Genomic DNA, 14,027 nt, shown 5'->3' on the forward strand with positions numbered 1-14,027 from the left:
TTTCAAGGTCTTTACGTCCATCTCGGCCTTTCAAGGTGCTGCCAGGCGTCACATTGCGTCCGCTCTAGGTAACCACCCGGGCCGAGACCTCGAAGGTATAAACGCCGTCAACATGTTCCCCTCAATAGCAAATCGGACTAAAGATAATTACAAACCCATCAAAATCACCCACGCACTCAACGTGACCAGGGGCAAGCGGCTTCATCCACAAAGTCGTGAAATCGTTGTTGCTTACGCGGTCGCGCGGTTTTGCCGTTGCATGGTGGTTAAATTGTTAGTGACAGGGCTGCAAGCATGGCTCGGTTGAGGTCCCCACTGGCCTCGTCAGCTCCCTTGCGCGTACTAGTTCATAAGTGGTTTAGGCTCTGGAGTGGAGTCACATAGCCTCGACTTTTGCACCGACCAATCTCGTTACACGGTCTCGCTTTCACGTTCACGGAGCAGTTCATGATCCTTCTTGAGTCCAATGTCATTGGGCATTGATCTCTTCACCTCACATCCAAGTAAACAAGGGCCTACTGCGTACAACTGCCCGTCTACAGTCTACAAATATCTTTTGCTCGGTGAATCCGCCACGTCATTCGGTATGAGCCGATGGCTTTGCACTTTTACTTCTCATTACGAAAAAGGAGTGCAGCTTCCAGACAGCTCTCTCACTCTCACCGACTCCCGTCGCATGCACTGCTACTACAGAAAGGTGCTGCGTTGTTTCAGTGAGGATTCTGATGCTGCTGCGCTTTTTGACTAGTGCCAGTTGGTTGCGCAGGGATTAAAACTTTAAATTCAGGGCCTCTTTGGCTCGTGGAAAACGCCCCGTCGAGCCGTAACAGGCAACCTGGACCTGGGCGACCACCACGATGCTACCCAGCAGGTCGGATTGCCAATGTCGAGAAGTGGGAGAATGAATGGCAACTGTGTACATACACAGAACTCTACTCACTACTCTACATACACTATAGGATCTAGAATTTCAGCATCTTTGCCACACAAGGACGACATGCGCAAAGGGCCGAATTCTGTCGCGGTCTCGTAAAGACGGCGAGTAAGAGACGGGTGCTGCTGATGAACCAAGACAGGCGGCGGCCAGGCGTTGCGAGAAGCCAGAAGGCCACGAACCACAAGTTTGACAACAGCCCTTTCACACACAGAAAAGAGCATGAACGCTTTACCATCAGGATGTTGAATAGGTACTTGGGCGGGAATAACTCTTGGCCGACAAGTCCGCCGAAGAGCCGATGGCCGAAGCCTTTGTCTTTGGCAAGTTCATTTACCGCTAACAAAGACAAAGAGGGTTTTTTTCTCTGAATTCGTCCTTCCGATATCACAGCGAGTTCGGGCGACACTCTAGTTTAGCTGACGCTAGTTCGATTGTTAGTTGTTTCGAGGAGATGTGGCCGGAGCCGTAACGGGAATCAAGACCGTGATTGTCTCTTACAAAGGAAGGAAAAGCGAGCCATAACCCCACCAAAATACTCGTACCAACACTAACTCCCTGTTCACGCTGGAAGAAGCCGAGGCCACTACCGCGTGTGCAATCTCGTGGGACACATCCACTCCTTCTCGCTCTGCTGACAGAGTTAAACCCAAGAGGGCTGTTGCGTCGGAGGCCAAGAGCTAAACAGAGACAACTACACAGTAAGAGTTGTTGTTTGAGACTTGATACTCTCGAGATCATCACGTCAGGAGCCTTCAATACCACCTAGGAAGAAAGTCCAGCCCCCCTTTGGCTCGCATCGAGGCGTATTGGATACTGGAAGCGTTGAACACATACCCCTCTTTGCCTGGCCGAATATTCATCTCCTCCCCCCCCCTCATCGTCGTCGTCAACTTGACAAAGCACTTCCTGCAGTCTGCCTTGCCTGAACCGAGTCTGGGCATGGTACGGCGAGGCATGGCATGTACATAGCAGACTACATGGGCAGATGTTAGGTGCGGACTATTGCGGGCAACAACACAAGGGGTTACGATTTCACTTTTGAGTTTTGCCGTAGACGACGTTGACAGACACGGGCTGAGACGGGCTGGCCAGGACAGCAATTCCCCGTCTCCGTCGTACCTGGAGCCGAAGGGGGCCTGAGGGGCTTACACTACTACTACATATGTAGTAGACTCTAGTGTAGCTAGAGTGGAGACGGGAATTGACGACGGGATGATTTCACTTGTTGATTGCACGTCTCTTGAACAACGACATGCTTGGGTGCTGCTCGGGAACAGTTCGGGCAATTAACTTGCCTCTATAATGTAGGTTGTAGTAACTAGCAACAAGGTCTTGTCGTCACATTCGCCCTCATCTTCATCATTTCTTGTCTTGTTGCTGTTGTCGCCGCTGACTTCTGAATGCAACGCCCGAAAGAAATCCATCTGCAACCCCCACAGGTAAAACGGCATCCCGGAGCCGGCCCTGGAATCTCTTCAACCCACACAGCTAGAGATCCAAGCCAACCTCACCTTGCGGCCTTTGACGGCTTCGTTCGCTCCTCAGAGACACAACAAGAAAGAACCCCGGTCCAAGGCTCCAGGCAAACTGTAGTCAGCGCTTATACTATCAAATCTTTCTTTGGCATCTGTTTCACTTTGATACGGATATTTCCATGCCCCATGTCCATTGTCAACTGCGAACAGCCAGTCATCCGAAGAGAATGATGACTGAACTCGACAAGAACTGAAAGTGGACAATGAGCCTTCTGTGTACTGTGTACGTTTAGTCTAGCGGGTTCCGACAGGGGCTGGCAAGTACCGTGTACTGTGTACACTGCACCATGGACCATTTGCACTTCCTTCGACTGGCGAGGCTTGGGACTCGGTTCGCTAGCGTCCCGGCGTGCCGCACTTTTTCTCCAGTGGGCATTCCGTTGTGGAGTAGTCGCGGTGGGCAGCGCAACTTCTGACTGGTCTGCTCCGAGTTGCCGAGTGGGCTTTTTTTTTTTTGTGGCCGGCGGGCGTGTGCGGGCGCATGCGTCCCGAACATTGTGAGAAATTGGAAGCAGTGGGTGGCTCCGGCTCTGCAGAAGAGCAGCAGCCTGGGCAGTCGAAGAACTCCTCACAGTCAATTGAGCCAGAAAACGATGAAACCTCACAATGGAAGGCTGGCTGCCCCGTGCGCTGAGCAGCAAGCACTGCAGTCACCACCCGAACGTGGGGAAACTTTCCCTTCCACAACTAATCCACTTTGTGCCTCTACTCCTCTTAGTACCCTGACTGGACCGGAGGAGTTCTTGCTGTGGTATGGTTCGGCTGCTGCAACTGAGTGCTGCCGCTGCCGCTTGGCTACCGTAATCCACGTTCCCTGCTGAGCCGTCCTGGCAACTGTGCGTGCTGCTACACGCTACCACTACTAGTTCCAACGCCCCAAAAGTTTTGTACCGACGACTACGTACCTCTGCTGGAGCCCATCGCCTCCATCTTGGAAGATCCAGGAACCTCCACTACGACTGAAAGTCAATTTCACACATAGTCATCGGCTGCCATCTACTTGGTTGTCCAAACTATAGCTGGAACAACTCCTGTGGTCGTCGTCGCCGTCGCCGTCGCCGTCGCAGTTCACAGTCACGTTCCAATTCACGCTGTTCGAGAGAGAGAGCGCAGTCGAGACTGACCGTCCGTGACCGGCTTCTTTGACCTCTCCTCGCCTCTAGGTCTTTAGTACACTACCTACACTACCTAGGTTGGAGCCCACGCCCTTTCGCTGTCACCTGTCGGTCCTTCCACCCCACGACCCGGAATCCCTTCCCCTCCTCCACCTCTCAGACTCTTTCCCTCAGACACGCAGGAGTCAAGGTCAACCGCCAACGTCTCATCCTCCAACCCACCCCCGGCAGGTCTCGCTCCTCCTTCCAGTTCCTCTGTGCGACAATGGCGGCCAGCACCACAACCCCAACCGCCACGACAAGGCCGTTTTTCACCATGAATCCCACGACAACAGAGCACGACTTTCGCTTCCCGCGCAGGCCAGGTGATTCCATGGCCGGCACCGGACTTGGGGGTGCCGCCATGTCATCGTCCTCAGCCAACAACAACAACCAGCACCACCACCCCATGAGCGCATTCAACCACCACCACCACAATGCTGCTGGCAGTGCCCGTGGCCGTGATAGCTACGGTCGCCCCAGCAGCAGCAACACCAGCAACGGCTTTGTGGCCAACATCAACCACCAGAGCAGTAGTCACAACAACATTAGTAAAAACATACCTCCTCCCACCAGTGACTACCACAACCAGTCGGCATCCAACGGCGCCGCAGCCTATGATCTGCTCCGCTCGTCCGCTTTCCCGCCTTTTCAGGACGGCCTGGCTGGCATGACCCAGAGCCCGGACGAGATGCAGAAACAGGACCCGCTGGCTACCCAGGTCTGGAAATACTTTGCTAAGACCAAGCTGGCCCTGCCCAACCAGGAGCGCATGGAGAACTTGACTTGGCGAATGATGGCCAAGCCGCTGCAGACCTATCGTAGGCAAATGGAGACTGACCGGTATGTTTTGAAAAGAGAGACTATTTAAGAGACGTCGTGTGTTGTTCGCGAGCGTCTGGCCAGCAAGCTAATTATAATTGCATGTGTTGCAACAAAAAGGACACACCGTTTTTCGGAATCAGCCCCTCAAAAATCGACAAGCGGCATCGCGCGATTGCGCAAGTCCTCGGAGCAGACCCAATCCCAGGGGTCTGACCTCATGAACCTGGACGATTTCATCAACGGCGAAAACATAAGCACGCCAGCCGGCCTGTCTCTTGCGCCTTCGCCCGAAACATCCTCCAAAATGGCCGACGACCGAACTGCTCACCACTCCACGGCTTCAGCTATCCCTATCAAGGCTCGCAAAGACCAGCAATCTCAGCACATGATCCCTCAGTCCGTCCCTGCGGCCCTGCACCACCCAAGGATGCAGACCGAATTTGGCTACCTTCCTCGACACCTTCGCAAAACCAGCATCGACGAGACTAGCAAACGCGTGAGTAGCTTTTTGTGTTATCAGTCCCGCCTGCTGATCTGGTGTAATCTGGTCTGATATAATTATCCTTTGTCTAGAACCCGAACCGCAAACGCCCTGCCGATTTCTCTCCCCACGTCTCCGCGGTGACTCCTAGCTACGTGACCAACGGCCTCGACGCCGATACTGATCTCCATGATTACTCGCTTGATCATACGAGTCATGACGGCTTGCCGCCGCAAACCGCCCATTCTTCGGTCCCCTACGCTCTCGATACCGTCGGCCTCGATGCTGATAACTTCATCACCTCTGCCGGTCCCTTCCAGCAGAACTTCTCTTTCTCGCCGTCCACGTCACCGATGGTTAGCCACGATCCATTTACGGCCATGTTTGGCCCCAACAACTCTTCTATGCACAGCGGCCCTATCAATGGCAACAACTTCTACTCGCCCCCTGCCTCCGCATTCCAGTCGACTGCCTCTACGCCTCATCCCATGAACGAGGGGGGTGATAACTTTTACTTTGGTGTCGACATGCGCCGCGCTCGCCAGCAGCCTTATCAGCCAGGAAACCATGGCATGGGCAACGCCATGGCTCACCAGTTCCCCTATGCCGGTAACGGCAACATGATGTTCCCGGCGTCTTCGGCTGGCCAGGATCCGACGCCCTCCTTTACGGCTCCGAACTCGTTTAGCGGCCACATTGACCCCACCCAAGTGTTCCATAACGAACAGGCAGTCCGATCACCAGGCATCAGTGTTTTGCAAGACAGTCTATTTACATTCGGAGCAGAATCTGATGGAGACGAGGAGGATGGTGGCGCATTTGCCGATCGCAACCTATCAATTTCTCATGACTTTTCTTCTCAGGGCATGGAGGAACCGGCATTTGACTCGCCGTCTATGGGATGGGATCCGTCTCTACCTGGAAATTTCAGCACGCAGGCGGCGAGGTATCCCGGTGGCCCCCCGCGAAAACAGGTTACGATTGGCGCTACAACAACCGATTATGTTGATAACACTGGAGAATGGGATGGAAGCGGTCTTCCCAGGTCTCAGTCGCAGTCATTCCGTCAGAACGACCTGCGTAAAGGGAAGATGTCTAGGACGGCATCGACCCCAGGTCTGTCCGCTAGAATGAACCCGTTCGAGAGACTTGCGCAGTCTGCCTCCCACTCGCCACCTGCCGACGTAGGTCGTTCGTCTGGTCTTTCCTCGGTACCGGCAAGCCGGCCTTCATCCCCTCCTCCTGGAGCAAAGCAAGGTTCGACAACGAACTTGCAGGGCGCAGCTGGAAACTCGACAGACACACCAACAACTTGCACTAACTGCTTTACGCAAACGACCCCATTGTGGCGCCGTAACCCAGATGGACAACCCCTCTGCAACGCTTGTGGCTTGTTCTTGAAGCTCCATGGTGTCGTGAGACCGCTAAGTTTGAAGACGGATGTCATCAAGAAAAGGAACCGCGGTTCGGGAGCGAGCCTGCCTGTGGGCGGTACGAGCACGCGGTCCAAGAAGAATGCAAGCATGAGTGCAGCCGCTCGGAAGAACTCGACTTTGTCCATTACCTCCAACGCCAACAATCAACCACCCGCCCAGGTGGCGACACCTCCGGCTCAGCAGCAAGTCCGTGCCAGCAGTGTCAACGAGAGCGAAAGCCCTGCGAGTGGCCCCGCTTCGGGTGGTAACACTGCGGGTAGTACCCCCACGAGTTATCACGGGAGCACGGGCTCTACGAGTGGTGCTGTGGGTGGAAAGAGTGTGATACCCATCGCGTCCGCGCCGCCCAAGAGTGCGCCGGGACCTGGGGCTGGTTCAATGTCTCGCCGCGACACGATTAGCTCGAAACGCCAGAGGCGTCACAGCAAGAGCGCCGGAAGCGATCAGCCTGTCAGTGCCGGAGCTGTCAGCAGCAGCGGAATGGACGTTGATAGTCCCGCCAATTCGACGGGATCTAATGAAACAATGCCCACCTTCAACCCCGGCGGTGCCTTTTCTGGGCTTCCCCCAACGACTCAGAGTAGCCTTGGCTTCGGCAATGGGTATATCAACACCCCCCGTCCCATGGTTGGGCCTGGCGGTATGATGGGAATGCCAAACGGCCAAGCTGGTCAGATGATGGGTGCGAGCAGCAGCAGTGGGCCTGGTAGCGGCCCTTCTCGTACTGGAGCCGAGTGGGAATGGCTCACAATGAGTCTTTAATGTGGAGGCCACGACACATGCGACATCGTTTTATGTTTTATCATTATGACACGCTTCTTCTCGCGATATATTTCATTTTTGGATGGCTTCCTCTGTCAGTCTCTTACGTTATGGATTTTTCTTTGAGAGTTGCAGCAATCGGGGACTTTGGAATTCACACAAGGCAATGGGGCATTATGGTGTGGCAATGGCATAGACGGTCTTGATTTTTGCTTTTTACTCTGGCCGGGGGAAACGGTACGGCCGTTCAAGCTGTCAAGTTTCGAACGACAGCTTTTCTAAACATTTCTCCCCCGCACGTCTCATTTCCTGGTACACAAAGCGTTGATAGAAGAAGGAGGCGGGTTGATGAGGATGGGACGAGAGGCCCAGGAGGGGCGGGGAAAGATGGAGATGGGAAGCTGGGGACGCGCACCTGCATTTCAACAAGACACCATTGCCAGCGATTGTCGGCCGGGAACTCTAGCCTCCCGACCATGAAAGTGCTATGTTGACACCCGGCTGTTGAACGGAGAAGAGCGCGATGACAGCAGAAGATAAAGGACAAACCAAGGCAACTTCGGGGTGGAGCATACATCTGCTTTGGGCGTTCTTTGGTGGACGAAGTCGACAGTTGGAGAGAAGAAGAGAAGGAAGCAGATGACATGATGGGGATGGGTCTTGACGGAACGAGCCTCGCCATTGTTTATACCGACTTACTAGCGATGCTCGCTTGATGCTCTCGATGATGTGGATGGCTGCTGGGCTGAAGTTTCAAGTCCCGCGCGTCTACGCTTTTTTGTCCATATACGAGAAAGATGATGATACCCGGAATTTTTCTTTTTCAAGCTTGGCTCTTCTTTCCTGGCTGGATTGTTGTTTACGATAGGCAGATACCATCAATGGAGAATACTAAGCATGCAAATCTAATGTTGCCTCTAACGGTCACCACTGCTGTTCAACCTGACTACCAAAGATTCACAAGGGTAAAATGGTCACGGTACGTGTTTGGAAAAGCTTTTATGTCAAAAACCACAATGACAAAGTCCTGACCATAAGTCAATCAATCTGCAATGAAGAACAGGGTGATTGGGGTTTGCAGAAGATGCTCTTTTCTTGGTGAATCTGAGCCCTTATGTCCCGCCCGGACATCTAGCGAAGAGACGGCGAGTTCCTTCCGAAGCCGCAAAAAAAGTCCATAACTCCATGGCATGGTATCACTTAGATAGTATGAAACACACAGTGAGAACAAAATGTGAACTGCTACACCGCCCGACGAAGGTGTCCATGGTTGGAGGTTGGAGGTTGAGGCATCCGGACTTGGAACTGTGACGGAGTGTGTGATGCGTTGCGAGCACGGGAGATCTGTTGTTTTTCGGAGCGCAATGAGGGATGTGCTGTGTCCGGCCGGGGCTGTGGGCTTGGTTGTTTATCGGAAAAACACTGGCTTTTAGTGGAAAAGGGCTATGCTTCATCATGATCAATGCTTCATACTTCCAAACCCGTCTAACATAAGATGCCACCCCGTCACCCCGCCCTTGATCAACTACCTCCCCCTCCCCTGATGAAGCCATGCAGACCCATTTCGTGAAAAAAACCGCAAAATCATGCATGCATATGCAACCGTAACAAATAATGGAAAGGGCAAAAAGCACATGAACAAAGACAAACTCTCTTGAAAGATGTGACGATACCCATCCTAAAATCAAACACATCAAATCCTCTCCAACCCCCAACCTGCCCAACTCCTCCGCACTCTACCCCCCATTTCCCTCCAAGTCTTTTTCTCCTTCCACCACCCCTTCACACTCAACAGCTTCCTAACCTGGAATCTTCTCAAGCCATCATCTCCCTCTCCCACTACCGCAGCCGCAGCCGCTGCCGCTACCTCAGCCTCCGAGCCCTTCATCACACTACTCATCTCAAGAACAACGCTACGACGAACAAATACCAAACCAACCATCCCCACCCCAAACGTAACACCCACAAACACCACCAATCCCCAGTATCGTCCCCGACAGGCAGTGACGAGGTGCGCACCGATAGGTATCCCAGCCATACTCGCCAGACTAATCAAGGTGTATAAACTGCCGAAGAACTGCCCGAATCCATCATTTCTGTTGTTGTTCTTATTCTTGTTCTCGTTCTTGTTGGTGGTGGCAGTGGCGCAGACAAGAGAAGAAACCAAAACAGGTTCCACCCCCAGAACCGCACCGCTAGATAAACCAAAGAGAACAGCAAAGGCAGTGAATCGCGAAGGAGACATGCCTGTTCGTCCTGGATGCAGGAGGGGCGGTAGCAAGATTGCTAGGAGGGTGAGTGTGGCGAGGAGGGAGAAGAGGATGGTTGTGTTGAAGGGGCCGAGTCCTCTCCCGCCGGTTTTGGATTTGGATTTGAGATGCGTGGTGGAAGAGGAGGGGAAAAAGGGAAAACCGGAAGATAGGAGTCCGGCGAGAAGGCGGCCAAAAATGGAAGAAATGTTGACTACAAGAGTGGTGGTGCGGAAGGTGGAGGAGAAGGAGTAGCCTTGGGAATAAAGAGAAGTGGCGGAGAGGTAGGTGGTTGTTGTGTAGATTGAGAGGTGGATTAGTAGGAGAGAGAGGAAGAGGAGGGTGTAAGAAGGAGAGAAGAAGAAGGGGGTTAGGGAGGAGTGGATCGTGCTGCTGGGTTTGCCACTTGTTGTTGCTGTCAAGGAGGGGGTTGCTGATGCTGATGTTGATGAGGAGGGGCCGCCAGCCATAGACGTGGTAGAATCAGCTGAGCCTGGCTTCTTCCCCTTCTTCCCCGGCGAAGATAAAGTAGGAGATGTCGGTACCGAAGGGGCAGGTGATCTCACAGAAGGAGGAGAGCGGATCAAGAAGTTGGCGATGACGGCCAGGAAGAAGTAGATGAGTCCTAGCGTGCGGATAGTCCATGGCCAACTGACCTCGTGAAAGAGGTTTCGAGTGGCATAAGGGAAGACGATGCCGGCCGTGGGACCGGCGGTGGTGGCAAGGCTGGTCGCAAAGGTGTAGTATTCCGGAGAGCGGCCGAAGAATTGGTGGATGGTGACGAGAGAGGGGATGAAGAGGAAGGTGGATGTTAGGCCGGAAAGGATGGCGAAGGCAAGGAGAATGGCCCATGTTTCTGTTTTGACCATTGTTAGTGCCATGTCATTTTTACTGTCCTGTCCATGATTCCCGTCTTTCCAGCCCTCACTTCATAGTTTTTCTTCCCTCGAGGTGATTTGCGACTCGTCCTCTCACACCTCCCACGCCTCTTCGAAGCCCCCCACCCCAAGCAACAGAAAAAGAAAAAGAAAAAGAACTCACCACTCCTACAAGCCAGCACCACCAATCCCACCCCCAAAAACACGGTCCCGCTCAAGACCATATACCGCGCCCCAAACCGATCCGACAACGGGCCCACGTACATCCCCAAACCCAAACTAACCACAAAGTAGAGAGAGAAAACCCAAGCGAAGGTGCCGTCGCTGATGCTCGCCACTTGCTCGTTTTCCCCCGACAGATAGCTCTGGCATATCGACAACACGGTCAAAAGCCCAAAGGAGGAGAAAATGGCCAACCAGGCGCCGAAGACGGTGAGCCAGGATCGGAGGGCGTATTTTCCCGTCATGAGGGTATCGTCTTCTGCGAAGTTGGGGTCTTCGTGGTGATGGTAAGAGGGGGGGATCACACGGGGGGTTAGAGGGGTGAGGGAGTCGATGGAGGAGGATTGGTGGTGGTGATTTTCATCTGATGGTCGGCTGCTGCTTGCGTTACTGCTGCTAGGTTCAGGGTCATCGTGGCCATCTAAGAGTGGGACGACTTGGGCCTTTCGCGAGGCGGCGGTTTCTGGCATTTTGGGTTTGATGTCTTTTGGGGTCGGGTCTGTGGTGCTGCCTCTGGAAATGGAGGCTGTTGGTGGTGGTTCTGTGATCGGCACTGATTTCGAGTTGTTGGGTGAGGTCTGTTCGAGATCCAAAGTCAACTCTGAGGTCTTGTTGTCCGCGCCTGGCGGGCCACGAGGGAAGGAACTGTTGGTCATGGATGCGGTGATGAGTGGAATGTTTCCTCGACAAGACAAAAGGGCAAGAAAACGAGAACGTCTTGTGAGGACGTCCCTATGTCGAGTTCACAGGCTCGAGGGGGACAACCAAATGCTGAAACACTTTAAACAGAAACGAAACGGGAAATGGTTGTTACCTGTCACAGCACGATAGAACGAGATCAAACACGGCTGTTTTGTTTGCTCTATGGTCTAGTCTAGTACGTAGGCAGCTATGAAGAAAAATCTCCACAATATCGCGCCGCTGACGAGGGGAACGTGGTGATCGGCAAAGAAAGGAAGAAAAAAAAAGGGTCCAGAGCTTGTATGCGCCCACTTTGGATACTCCCGTTGGTTTGAAGACAATGAATGACTGATGTAAGAACGTGGGCACATGTGGGCTCGACCCGTTGTAAGTGGACAATGGCTCCCTCAGGAACCCCTGCAAATTGGTTCCCGGACTGTGAGCCTAAGGCCTTGTTTGGACAAAATCACTAGTGAAACGGAGTCAAAGTCTTCAACACTACGTAGGGGTGCAAATCACTGCTAGGTATGAGGTGCTTAGACAGCCACAATATCAACCAACTCCTCTTGCACTTGCAGGCACTGACAGTTTGAACGATGTAACGATTTGTCCTGTCATTGTTACTCCGGGAGGGGTTTCCAAGTCACATCCGTGTCACCAACCGTCACCAAATGTGAGATTATGTACTCCCGTTGGCGACCCAGGGGCACTTTGGACAGATGCCAACGGTCCCCTTCCCGTCATCTTCCGCATCTTGACAAATGATACTTGGAGTGAACCCTTGCCGAGCTCCACGCTCGCTTGCGGGGATGGAGGCTAAGAACTCCGCTGCGTAACTAAGCCTTCGGTGAGGCAGTGTTCCTCACCTGGCTCCGTCTGTTGGAGCGATGCTGCAAATTGGCATTGACAGTATGTTTCGAATAGCCTTCAAGCTGATTCTTGAGACGAAGGACCCTAACGTAGCGGCAGGGAATTGTAGAACACGAGGTTGAAGTATCTCTGCGCCCATGCTTAATCGCAACGGCGCTAGGGCTTGCCGAATGGCGGGAACCGTAATGTGCAGCAGGAAGCGTCGGTATGACTGATTCCAGTCACTGGCGATGTCCCAATTTACCCTGGTGGTGTTCTTTTGTTGTGGGCCTGTCGTGATGGGTCAACGGTTTCTTTTTCTCCACGGTAAGCCATTTGCTGGGCTGTCCGAGGAAATTGGCCCTGTCCATTCCCTTTTCCGGCTCCAAACCCAACGAGCTGTTTTACGCTGAGCATGACATCCACGCCGGTGACTCTGAGAAGCGTGTGCTGCATCGGCTGTTGATATCAACGCGGTGCGGCCAAGCAAATATATTGGCCTCGGCTCTCGAATGCCAAGGCGGAGCTTAGTCCATCAGCCTGGTTAGCCCCAAGGTTCTCGGCAGTCGTTGTCGCATCGCCAAGGCCGTCGCCAAGTTTGATATGACAGCAGAGGGACCAGGCCTACTCACAAGGTGGCTTGGAAAACACGGGCCGAAGCGCTTGCTTTGAGATGTAATGTAGGTGTGATGTCGATTGATGAACCATAAAATCCCAGACTCCTATTCGCCGCCAAAAAGGGTTCGATGCGGCCTCTAATCTTCTTCTTCCGCCTCTTCCATGGTAACTCCACGTGGGCCGGCGCTCTTCTCGACTTCCAGCCCATGAGCCGATTGTTCTGCCGGCTGGGAGGTCTTTAGGTAGCCGGCCCTCTCGAGTTCGTCGGCTTCTTCTGGTTCCATGAGACCCCCCTTGCCCTTGCCCTTTTCCAGCTTCAGCCGGACATTGGTCGGTACGAATGCGCTCACGGCCTCCTTTCTTAGATCGCGGACCATAGGCTTGGCTTCGTACACGGTCTTGACCTCAACCACGGGTGTCTTTGGCTTCTCCATCTTCTGGTCTTCTTGTTGCTGCTGATGTCCTCTGCCTTGGCCGAGTGGCTCGTGGTTCGCGTTTGCAGCCCGTTTTGCCCTGCGCTTGGCATACCATTCGTCTAGGACGTCCTTGGGAATTGGCGGGGGAGTGTCGCGCGGCATCGGGATCCTCTTGACATCTTCGGACACGTCGCTATCGCTAGACTCTTCGTCTTCCCGTCGTCGCTTTCCGAGGGCTCCATCGCGTCGCGGACCGTGGCCAAAGGTGGGCGCTTTGTCGCCTAGTGCCTCTCTGGCCTTCTTGACGGCTTTGAGATCCTTTTCGAGGGCCTCGAGGACCTGCTCTTGATGGGAGGAGAGCTTGCCGTCCGTTTCCTTGATCTTTTTTAGGTCGTCGATCTGCTGCTGGATCTTTTCGGGATTTCGTTTCGCGAGCTGTTCATTTCGCCTTGCCTGCTGCTGCGCCTTGCCTGTGCAATGTGAGGTTATTGTTAGCATATCGCTTGCGGGTAGGATCCGAATATCGCCTTGTCTTCCTTCTTCCACTTGCCCTTTTTGATTTCCTTTGCCTTGTCAGCTTTGCGCTGGGCTTGGACTGGGTTGTAGTTTTTCTCCTTGGGCATTGTCGGTCTTGCTTATCTCGATGGGTAGAGTGGGTTCTTGATGTCTCGACAGTGGTGATAGCGCAGACAAAAAAAAAAAAAAAAAAACATGGACAAACAAAGGACGGATCGTGGCACCGCAATTTAAACGGATGGAGCTTTCTGGAGCGGAATGACGCGTTAAGATAGTGCACGGCTCTGCCAAGAACATTTCACAGCGCGGTCCATGGAAGGAGTTGCGATTGCCAATCCGGTCTGGCACCTATGGTAAGACGAAGACCCTTCCGGCCCCCCTTCTGACCCCGCGATTTGGGGCCATTGGGGAGCCATTGACACCCAAAGGGCCACTGTCCGTACTCCCGTACCGTACCGCACCCACTGA

General features: G+C 53.5%; 4 protein-coding genes across 4 annotated transcripts; 1 reads left to right on the forward strand and 3 right to left on the reverse strand.

Annotated features, from left to right (window-relative positions):
* Positions 1-1,848: 1,848 nt before the first annotated feature.
* Positions 1,849-2,095, reverse strand: NEUTE1DRAFT_28767 (uncharacterized protein; the record flags this gene model as incomplete). The annotated part of the gene is made up of 2 exons (XM_009856628.1): positions 1,849-1,936; positions 1,974-2,095. Coding segments are annotated over 2 exons (210 nt in total), but the record flags the coding sequence as incomplete, so codon positions are not given.
* A 1,676-nt stretch (positions 2,096-3,771) lies between these two features.
* On the forward strand, positions 3,772-8,059 carry NEUTE1DRAFT_125205 (Nitrogen catabolic enzyme regulatory protein; the record flags this gene model as incomplete). The annotated part of the gene is made up of 3 exons (XM_009856850.1): positions 3,772-4,469; positions 4,569-4,947; positions 5,025-8,059. The coding sequence occupies 3 exons, from the start codon at positions 3,853-3,855 to the stop codon at positions 7,128-7,130; spliced, it is 3,102 nt and encodes a 1,033-aa protein (XP_009855152.1).
* A 764-nt stretch (positions 8,060-8,823) lies between these two features.
* NEUTE1DRAFT_141456 (uncharacterized protein) lies at positions 8,824-11,135 on the reverse strand (the record flags this gene model as incomplete). The annotated part of the gene is made up of 2 exons (XM_009856851.1): positions 8,824-10,235; positions 10,421-11,135. The coding sequence occupies 2 exons, from the start codon at positions 11,133-11,135 to the stop codon at positions 8,824-8,826; spliced, it is 2,127 nt and encodes a 708-aa protein (XP_009855153.1).
* A 1,471-nt stretch (positions 11,136-12,606) lies between these two features.
* Positions 12,607-13,725, reverse strand: NEUTE1DRAFT_88996 (uncharacterized protein; the record flags this gene model as incomplete). The annotated part of the gene is made up of 2 exons (XM_009856852.1): positions 12,607-13,545; positions 13,590-13,725. The coding sequence occupies 2 exons, from the start codon at positions 13,664-13,666 to the stop codon at positions 12,765-12,767; spliced, it is 858 nt and encodes a 285-aa protein (XP_009855154.1).
* Positions 13,726-14,027: the final 302 nt, after the last annotated feature.

The sequence above is a fragment of the Neurospora tetrasperma genome, assembly GCF_000213175.1.
Source record: "Neurospora tetrasperma FGSC 2508 unplaced genomic scaffold NEUTE1scaffold_81, whole genome shotgun sequence".
NCBI lineage: Eukaryota > Fungi > Ascomycota > Sordariomycetes > Sordariales > Sordariaceae > Neurospora > Neurospora tetrasperma.